General features: G+C 39.9%; 1 protein-coding gene across 1 annotated transcript in view; it reads left to right on the forward strand.

The window, feature by feature from the left end:
* RASA1 (RAS p21 protein activator (GTPase activating protein) 1) overlaps nt 1-9,292 on the forward strand; it is a 58,343-nt gene extending 49,051 nt beyond the window's left edge. Inside the window, exons 21-25 of the mRNA XM_010295238.1 lie at nt 1,777-1,844; nt 4,735-4,823; nt 6,411-6,488; nt 7,721-7,855; nt 8,571-9,292. Of these exons, the coding sequence (XP_010293540.1) occupies nt 1,777-1,844; nt 4,735-4,823; nt 6,411-6,488; nt 7,721-7,855; nt 8,571-8,654 (454 nt within the window). The 3' untranslated portion in view covers nt 8,655-9,292. The remainder of the gene's footprint in view (nt 1-1,776; nt 1,845-4,734; nt 4,824-6,410; nt 6,489-7,720; nt 7,856-8,570) is intronic.
* The last annotated feature ends 1,573 nt before the right edge of the window (nt 9,293-10,865 follow it).

The raw sequence follows: 10,865 nt of genomic DNA on the forward strand, positions 1-10,865 counted from the left end.
GGGTGTTAAGTGTATCAGAGCCACATCTTTCCTTTTTTGCAGTGTCTGGCAGTCAGGTGATTTGCTGAGCTTAATCTCCCATGGAGGGAGTCTTTCAGAGGATTTGCCTTTGGCTTGTGTTTATCATTTTGATGCCAGAAGCCTTATGCAGGGTACCATGCAAGGGCATTGCCTTCAAATGGAGGCTGCTCTTACTTTGAGAGGCTGACCTACCAGAAGGCTGTAGAGCATATCCTACCTCTTTCTGTTCTTTCCCTGCTCCAGAGAACACCATGTGGCTTTCCTTAGTGGACACAGCTCACATGCAGGATTTTCCAGAGGTCTCCACTGGATGTTATAAATACTGAATCCCTTGCTCTTGTGATACTAGTTTTTACAAGTGGATACTAGTGATTTTTCTCTGGAGTACAGAGTCCCAGAGCCTTCATTGATTATTATTATCTTTTATTGCACTATTTTTGGTCCAAGAATGATTAAATATTCAGAGCCAGATGGGACAGTTTTCAGACGTCTGGGTATCTTCCCTACTGTATCAGTAGGAAGGTGCTGGCATTCCTCTCTGGTTGTAAAAGCCCCACATAGATATTGGTTCATTCTTAATTTAGGGAGGTTGCCTATGGTAAGAAGCACCACATCTTCTGCATCAGCAAGGTAGATTCTAAATTCATACCTCACTGGCTTTCAACTTTGGGCCCTTTAAAAAAGGAATTGGTGTATATGCCATGACTTCAAAATTACTTCCTCATAGCTTTAAATTCACACCATAGAAAATATTTTACCTTCATTTATGTCCAAGAACCGTTGTCTTACCAGCCCGTAATTCTTGGATAAGCGAGAAACATCCGTTACGGTACATACTGGGTGTCTTGGGTGTGTTTACCTCCCTTCTATGTGTGTCATTTTCAAGTAATATGGACATTATGATCACTGTGTACTTGTCAATGGGCAAAGTAGTGTAAGGTCCCCTTACTTCTAAGTGGTCAGGCTTTGGTACTGCTGTAATAAAAACCAGTCTGCTGGTAGTGCCCAAGCACTCTGAACAAAATTAAAGATGATTTAGATTGCTTTAGTTGGTCCATATAGCACTTCATTGTATAGCAATTAGCCAGAATTGATGTTAACCTGAGCTGGATGTTTTTTGCTTCTGCTATGAACAGAAAGTTAAGATTTTTCTCATGCTACTGAAACCTATTCTGGGTTTCTGTTGAACGAGTTCCTAGTTCTGTAGTCAAAACAGAGCATTTTTTTCCCAGCATTCTAGATGACAGCAATTACTTTGTGGAGGAAAGTAGCAGATCCCTTATTAATTTTCTACTGTAGCATACTGTCACCGAGATACGGATCGGCTCAAGCTGACCTATGGCTGTGTTACTGCCAAAAGAGAGGATCCCCTTGCCCACCCGCTCCTGTGCTCTTCCTTACCTTGGCTTGGGGGAGTGGATGGCTGTGGGATGCATGCCTTGGTGCAGCAGACAGTGGGAAAACTTGGGGAGGTCAGAGACCAGGGGCTTCTCCTTTTTCAAACCTGCATGGTCTGACATTGGCTTCACTATAACTTTACAATTAAGTTCTTCCCACTGGGAAATCAATATGCCTATTCCTTCAGCTTTTATCATTGTTGAAGTCATAGCATGATATTCTTAAACAGAGTGCAGGCTGGTTGGTTGGTGTCTGTTTCAGAAAGTTTCCATGCGAACTTGAATCCTTAAAGACTACACAATTTTACATTAGTTCTTTAGTTTTACTGAACAAAATACAATGTTCTTCCCATTTCAGTGGCTTTGTTTTTCTTCGACTGATTTGTCCTGCTATCCTGAACCCAAGGATGTTTGATATCATCTCAGGTGACTATATGCTTCAGATTTAATTCATACTTTATAAAGTAGTAGGCATGAAATTACTGTAGTGTCTAATGTAGCAAAATGGAAAGTTTTTTGAACACTGTGTCCAAAATCATGTTATCTGTGTCACTTGACTTCTCCATAAGGAGCCAGCATATGCTTTTCACCCCCAGAGGTTAGATTGTGATTATCCCCAATGTAATTTTAAGGTCCAGAAAAACTTGCACTGTGGTATTTAATAATACCATTTTGATTTACAGTGTAGCAATGTGGAATATATTTTTAGCAGTGTGAAAAATGTGAATGTGTGATCTTCAGGTACCACTTTAAATACAATGCAATGCCAAAGTTAATGGCTGAAATTCAATGCTATCTCTTAAATGAGCAAGATGTATAAAGTTGGAAATGTGTCTGCAGAGCTTGGAAAACATTTGTGCACCTAGAAGATTACGCTTGAGTAACTTGTTCAAACGTCCTGTTTTGACAGCTTGCAGCCATAGGGGAGATCCTTAAGTATAGTCAATCTCAAATACGGAATCTTAAAGACGAGAGAGCGAGCAGGGTGGCATTGAGAAAGGGTGGGTTGTGCAAACTCGAGATGGTAATCCTGGATGACTCTGAGGCCATATACATATAGGAGTGTTCCCATGGGGCTTGCCCAAGTGAATGTTCTCACCACGTAAGGTCTTAGCCTGCTTTTTGATGCTCTCTTGGTAGAGTGCATCTGTAGTAGTTAGCTAAAACAGCAACAGGGAACATTCCTGTTTGGAAGAACAGGATGGCACAACTGCTGTCCTGGCCTGTGGCACCATGCTGGCCACTGTCAGCATTCTCCCAAGCAGCTCACGGGGTGGTTGGGATGGTGGCACACAGCAGGGAACACATCTGACATGCTGTTGGCGTGGGGCTTTCCTGTTGTGAAGCTTTAGTGGTGAGGGCATGCATTCCCCCACGGCAGTTGCCTGAAGCACCTAGAAATGTCTTGTTGGCATTTTTAACTTCTGTGGGAGGAAAAAAGGAAAGGCATAAACTACTGAAAACTTATTACTAAGGTTAAAATATTAGGACATCAGAGTTGCTTAGTTTTAAAAGTCTGCATATGTTATGCTTCATCTTTGTTTTCCTTTTTTTTTTCTTGGCAAAGATCACCCCAAGCTATAGAGGCCATTTAGATACACTAGCCATTGCTCTTCTTCCTTCCCTCCCTAGCAGTTTCTTGATTTTTACCAGTAGAATGCCAATTTGGAAATGGGAAGAAATCGGAAATCTGCTTCAGAAAACCTTTTTTACTCCCCCCCCCACTTTATTCATAGACAGTTTTTAAGACAACGTGGCATGTTTTCTATTGTCTCTCTTCAAGCTATACTAAATGAGAAGGGCTGCATTGAACAGAAAGTTCCTTTCCCTCACCCAGTAATCACTGCCATACATGCTTTGGAGAAACATGGCCTGGTACACAGTAATCCCTTCTTTAGGATTATCTTATTTTCAGGTAATTTGCAAGTTAGGTACCTCCTAACTTGGGTTGCACTGTGTCTGCAAGTGTAAAAAGTTACCCCTAAATTTGAGTAAACCCTTTTAAACTTGTCTGTGAGGGTTAAAGTCCTGCTCGTGTACATCCAGCTAATATCCTTGACTACTGCTACAGTAAACTTACAGATGCCCTGCACGGCTTTTAGAGCTGTTCAAAACAAGGGATGAGACAGTCCTTCTTTTGCAGCAAAGCTTCAAACATACCTTCTTCCTGTAACAGGGGAAAATGTATTCTGAAGGATGGGTGTATAGGTATGGCTCAGTGTCAGCAGCAATTCTAATCACCTCGGCAACTGTGACTGAAAAAAACCAACTTTGTTTCAGAAGTTAAATCCTTTGTTTCAAGCACCTTTGAGGTTTTTAAAGTAATTCACTTCTTAAGATCAGTTTTCCTAACCTGAAGTTGCAGACTCCAAGGCTACTAATGTTTTCCAACACTGCTGCTTCAAAGGCTTCTATTGTACCAAGCACTGGATGCGATGAACAACTGACATTAGTTGTGTAGCTCCAGCTCTGCAAGAAAAATTAAACTTATTTTTCAGTGGATTTTGGAGGGGAAGAGCAAGAAAGAACCACAAAAGAAAGAAGTAGACAATGAAAAGCATATAGCATTCTTATGAAGAACTATAAAATTTAGAGCTTATGTAATAGCCGTGTCAATTTTGGAACACTTCAAACCTGGCTTCCAGCCAGGTCATTGACCGTAACTGGAGGGAAAAAGAACTTTGTAAGACACTACTGGTTAATATCACCGGTTGGAAAAGGAAGTTTTAACCGATGAAGTTGTTAACACAAAGTGTTGAGTGTAATGTTAAGTACAGCAAGTGACCACAATTCCATGGAAATACAAGCCACAATTGCATGCAATGATTACTGTTTTCCTGATGCCAGTAACTTAAAGTATAACCTGTATAACTTGTCAGAGCCCACTTATGTGTGTATACACAAGTAAGGCGAAAGGCAAACCTGCCTTTTTTTTTTTTAATTCTAAAGGTAAATTAATTTTTTTTGGGTTCTAACAACAAAAAAAATCCTCCTTTCAACAGAACTATTTCGTTTTTGTGAAAATGGTTCATGCTTCACCTAACTCTTATTAACATGACTTAATTTTGCATACTGATTCCGTATGCAATTACGGCAAAATCAGATGTTCATACTAATATATTTTTGTGGACATTACTAAAGCAAGTATGTAAGTTTTACTGCAACAAGTGACATCTTCCACATGCAGTTCTCTTATAATATTAAAAGTATTTTATTCCATGAAGAAACAGGAATTAGAGAAGAGTTTTGCTTTCATGTGACCACTGTTAGTTTTAAATGGAATGGCCAATAACTCTCTACTTTGTATTCCTGCCAGATTCTCCTTCCCCCACTGCTGCAAGAACACTGACGCTGGTCGCCAAGTCTGTGCAGAATCTAGCAAATCTGGTTGAATTTGGAGCTAAGGTGAATGGAATTTTACAAACACAGAACAGCCTAGAACTATGTTCCCAGTACATTTCAACATGCAATACATGCAGACATCTACTGCTGTTTTCTCATGCAAAGCCCGACACATGACCTGTTTGTCCTCATCAGCAAGGAGGCCTCGTTACTGCAATTTCTTCTGTCCTCTTCATTTAGAGCTAAACTGGGTGTTGATCTGAACTACAGCAGTAGCATATAGCCTGGCTGAACTAGGAAGAGGTGCCATCATCATTTCAGAGGAAGTGATCTAGAAACTCACATTAATGACATGGCACATCCCATGGAGACTTTCAGTCTGGTAGTAGGAACACCAACAATGGTCTGTTAAAATAACCAATGAACGAATAACCATACTAGCAGGTCTTACAGAGTGTGTTGCAACCATATGTTAATGCTATGAGAACACAGATAAACTCAGCAGGCGTTTGTTCCAAAGACAACCGATGAAGTTTGTGGAGCAGTCTTTTTTCTGTTTGCAACAGAAAAGGTAGCAGTCATACTCCAGTATTTCCTGCGTTAGCAGGGAGAAGCGGGAGAGAAAAGACAGGCAGCCATCCCACCACAATGAAAGTGTCTGTGATGGTGAAACGGGCATTTTCTTTTGGACTATTCATACCTAAAAGACCACTGAGAATTTCCAGAGCAGGAATCTGCGATGGGAAAGAATAGGAAGGATACATATTCTGCCTTAAATAGAAGACGGGCTTTTTTTGGCATTTCCATTCCTTATTTGATGTCAAAGGGGGAGATGTATTTCAGTAATATTGGTGTGCTTCTGTACACAGCCTTGAAATGCATTCCACACACAGGTTCTATCTATATATAGTAATTAACTTTCAGATGGAGACAATCAGGCCTAAATTCCCAGCTTGGTATACATTATCCAATTCTGAAACAAATTAAGAGCTGCCAACCTCACCCTGTGTTGACATACTCCTTAGATTGGTGTTTCCTGTGGTGGAGCACTTCAGAGTACCCCTTCCATTTGTACTCTCTTTCACATTGCTAGACATAATTAATGTTGTAAATCAGGTGTACATACTGCACTAAAAAGCCCCAGCTTTCAATACAGTTTCTATTATTAACACTAGAAGAATGCCAGCAATAGCTGGTCTGTCTCAGTTCCTAGGCCAAAACATGGTTGATGAAAGTGACTTCAGGCTGGCATTATAAAGTTACTTCTCTGACACATATAATTTGGAATGTAAGCGTTCATGAAAGAACCAGAAAGGGGGCACTTCTTCCTGATCGTACTTTTGAAAGTAGAACGTTTGCAGCTAGGCATTGAGAGACATTCATCTTGATGCAAATTCATGTCACTCTGCACGTGTAAGAAAATTTCTGAATCGAAGATCCTGAATCTTCTCGATGTAAGAAAATACCGAATTCTGGAGTCTTTGGACTGGCTGCACACAAGAGATCAGAAACTCGCTTGAAAAAAAAAAAAAATTACTCCAGATAACACTGTTTTGCAGTGTCACTTGTCTGACTGCGCTGTGTTCACTTCAGGTATGACAATTATCTTGGCACTGATTTGTTCTAATGACTACTTTTAAAAATTACCAGGAGCCATATATGGAGGGTGTAAATCCATTCATCAAGAGCAACAAACATCGCATGATCATGTTCTTGGATGAACTTGGGGTAAGCGGTTAAAAAAATCTTTAATGGAAGTCACATAGCAACATTGTAAATGAAAATTCTTCGTACTTTTTACTTAGTAGCTCAAAAATGCATCAACTCCTACACCATTCGGAATGCTTGTAACTGAATAAATTGTTCTTCATGCATGTTTAGAAACTGCAGATTGCTGGCCTGTCCTACAGCATTAAAACCATCCAATGTCATCTTTATTCGTTGAGTGCCTCTGTAGATGTGAGAAGCTCAAACATCTATGAGGATTAAAAATTTGGCCAAAAATACAAATATTTTAAAATATGTTTTCAAATAAAAATTCTTATATATAATTTGTCGTATGGTTTTGACCAGAGCTGGAAATTATTTCTTGCTTTAAATAATACTAGGTTGAGTTTCAGTTATGCATTACCAGATGTGTCACTGCATGCATTCTAGATGCTGTAGTTTGAAAGTGAACTGCAGTTACTGTACTCTTTTACACTGTTACTGTATGACAGCTGTAACAGCTGTTAGGACCTCGTGTCATCTATGTGCGTTTTTAAACCAAGAATTAATTTTAAAAACCAAGATGAAAAAAATGTTCCTGAACTGATACCTTAAAAGTGATCTAGAAGGCATCTCAGAAAATTGTGATACGATATAATGAGTGTGGCATTCAGGTTGCTTGCCAAATGTCACCTTTTTCTGGTTAAATTTGCAACTTCTGCACATTATGTTGTCAGTTTTCTTTACAGAACAGATTGTGCATGAAGTCTCTCTAAACTGTTGGTTTGAACATAACCGTTGGATTAATCTACTGTTTTAATTACAATATTGCTGTTTTATGACCAGTGTAATGAGTTAGTTGACAGTTACAGATTTTGTTGAACTTTTTTTTTGTTGCTGCTCATTTAGATGGGAAAAAAGCAACCTGATGGATGGATTTCCCCTCATTTAGGGGAAGGTTATGACTCTCTATGTGCAGTAGCTTTCTGGTCAGCTCAGTGGCAGTGTGGCAGTACTAGGTATGTTAGTAAGAACCCTTCTAGCAGGAGCAGAAATGGCAGTATACACATAAAAGACACGCTTGCGGGCAGGAGGAAATGCATAGTTCGTAACAGGGAGATGGGGTCTGGGCTGGAAAGACTAACCTTGCAGTGTGAAACAGTTGTGTTTGCAGAGCTGTAGAGCTGTCACTGATCTTCCTGTGTACACGGGTACTCAGCACGCTAATTCTGCTCTCCTCTGTTTTGTTGAAGAATGTTCCTGAGCTTCCAGACACTACAGAGCACTCTAGAACTGACCTGTCTCGTGACCTGGCGGCCTTGCACGAGATATGTGTGGCACACTCAGATGAACTCCGGACGCTCAGTAATGAGCGAGGTGTAATGCAGGTAAGAGAGGAAAGTTAATGAACAAATCACAGTATGTCTTGAGTCACTCCTTAGTATCGGGATCCTTTTGTAGTATTTCTGGCTAGCGGTATGACTGATAAACATTTTAAAATACATGCATTGCACCAGGAGGTGAGCTAGCTGTAAAGGTAAAATACTTATTCCATAGTTTTGTTTCTTCATGCAACAAAACCAAAGACTTGTTGTTTTTTTTTTTTAAAGCTGCCAGAGGCAGCTTTCATTTCTAGAGGAAGCCTAAACCCACCACCCAATTTCTGTCTTCCTGACAGGCTCTCTGGGGTCGTTAGTTTTAGGATCTTATTCTTCCAGTTGAGAACTGAATTTACTTTTTCCTTGCTTTCTATTGATACCTCCCACTTCCTAGTTTTCCAGTACATTTGTAAACAAACATGGAAAACTCTCTAGCAAACCTCAGCAGTGTCTTAGCAGGACACTTTCTTAGCCTCCCCTCTTAAACCACAAAGCAGCCAAAAGATCCATGGGTGGAGAGGGAAAGCTCATAATGCTGTTTTAGACTTCCCTTTTGATGTAGTGTCTTATTGACTAGGGAATCAGCTGTTTCCCTTTTTTTTAATCTGAAATACATTTTAAACCACCTACTAGCAGCTCTGATAGGCTAGTGCTGAAAAAGCTTCTCAAGCAAGACTCTTCTGTTCCAGTTGCTAATGTATGGTTTTACTGACTCTCTCTACAGCACGTTCTTAAGAAGCTTTTGGCTATTACTGAACTGCTTCAACAAAAACAAAATCAGTATTCTGTGTCTAATAACACCAGGTAGCAGCCCTCTACCTGAATTCTGCATGGATCCAGCATGCCCAACATGGCAACCCACACCAGTATCACTTTCTTCTTGCTCTTGCCAAAAATAGCACACCCTGTCACATTCACAGTGATGTGTGAACTATGCAAAAAGAAAACAAAGATTCTGTTGGTGAATGATTGTGCCAGCAGCTTTTTAAGCTATCTGTGCAGGACATTTGCACTTTTTTTCCACTTGGAAACAGTTTTCACAACCTCTGAGCCTTGGTGTACGGTTCACCTTCCGCAAAGAAAATGCTGTGACTGTGTCTTGAACTTTGAAAATTATTTTCAGCACCTCTGATTGCCAAAGTTTTGCTGTCTTGTTGGAAAAGAATTATCAACTGACACGAAAAGAAATGTGTTGTTTTGACAGCTACATGTAACTGGATAACATTTCTTACTGTAATTTCTGACTGGTTACAATAATTATGACTTTTGACTGTTTCAACCACTTTAACTTGTATTTACAGTTTCCAGAATTTGATGTTATGGTAGCAACAATCTTTACTGTACACTTTTTTATACCATGCTGTTTCTCTTGCTGGAATCATGTTGAAAGAGAATATGCAGAATGGGTCTTGTCAGCTTTATTTTCTGATGTGCCACTGATTCAGTTCTTCCGTCAAGAACTGTATATCCAGATAAATCACAAATGCTTTTGTAAAATGTTTACAACAGTAAATAATTTGAATTCAGTAAATTTATTGATCATTGTATCAGACATGCATGCATTCATTAAACCATTTCATAAAATAGGTATTGGTTGGTCTTTTGTGTACTGTAAGTCTACCATAAGTATTATTTTTATTATTTTTATAAGTGAAAATTAAGTTTTTAAAATAAATCAAGCTGCAGATGAGCTCCTTATGGAAACTGGCTAACTTTGGCTGCTGTGGAAGTTTTTTACAGTGTCTGCACATATGATGTACTTTGAAATGTTCATGTGGTGTCATTTTTTTAGCACATATCTGCCATGCCTTAATTTGTACATGTCTCTCACAGGGCAAGAAAGTAATGCTAAAGCTGTTAAAAGTAAAGTACAATATGCAGTTGATTATGGGGTATTTCAGCACCACCATTTGTAATTTTTCTTGGCAGTGATCTACTAAGGAATAAGAGAGTACTGAGACTGACTGATGAGACTAATGAGGTACATACACAGCTATCTGTACTAATCACGTAAACAGGGTTGTTATGCAATGAGAATAATGTCACATATCCTCTAGGTCTGCAGCTGGTGCTTTCTCTACTGCCCTGCTCTCCCCAGCTGGGGCAGCTTTCTTGAAGGTGGGTGCCCAGTGCTGTGACCAAGAGCTCCTGGCTGTCACAAGTACTACACTTAATAGCCAGAGGTGGTGCTCTTAACACAGCTTAGTAAGGACACAGCTGTTGGCATGAACTTGGTACTCCTGAATTCTTATTTTAGATCATCCCATAAAATCACTGCTTGACCTATTACTGCCCAGCCCCTATTAAACTGCATCTTAGAGGAGAAGGTGATTAATCTTTTTTCTGCCCTACCTAGTCCTTTCTCTGTAGACAGCTCAGTCACACAAATCACAGTTTGTAACATTTTTTTGTGTGATGAACTACTGCTGAATGCTCTGCTTACAGCTTCCAACCAGTTCAGAACCTTTATACATAACTTAAAACTGTGTTACATCACACTTCCTTCACTTGATTATAAAGGTGTTGTGTAAATACTGTCAATTTCTGAAGTGAAAGCTGCTTTTCTTCCCTGACTAGTCAACTGATGACACTGGTTTGGAAGGGTTTGTCAGAAACAGAGTAATTCTGTAGATTTATTTGGCTGGGTGAGATGATAGTGTAAGACAGTAAAAATACAATGGAGGACAGATTTGGCCGGCTATTTACCAGTTACATACAAATTGCAGTGATGAGGATGAATCATGGAATAGTTTGAGTTGGAAGACACCTTTCCAGGCCATCCAGTCCAACCCCCCTGCAGTGAACAGGGACATCTTCAACTAGAGCAGGTTGCTCAGAGCCCCATCCAGCCTGACCTGGGATGTTTCCAGGGATGGGGCATCGACAGGTCTCTGGGGAACCTGCACCAGGGTTTTACCATGCTTGTAATGACAAATTTCTTCCATAGATCTACTGTAAATCTGCCCCCTTCTAGTTTAAATCCACCACCCCTGCTAACAAGCCCGTCCCCACCTTTCCT

This window comes from Phaethon lepturus, unplaced genomic scaffold, assembly GCF_000687285.1.
Source record: "Phaethon lepturus isolate BGI_N335 unplaced genomic scaffold, ASM68728v1 scaffold12829, whole genome shotgun sequence".
Classification (NCBI taxonomy): domain Eukaryota; kingdom Metazoa; phylum Chordata; class Aves; order Phaethontiformes; family Phaethontidae; genus Phaethon; species Phaethon lepturus.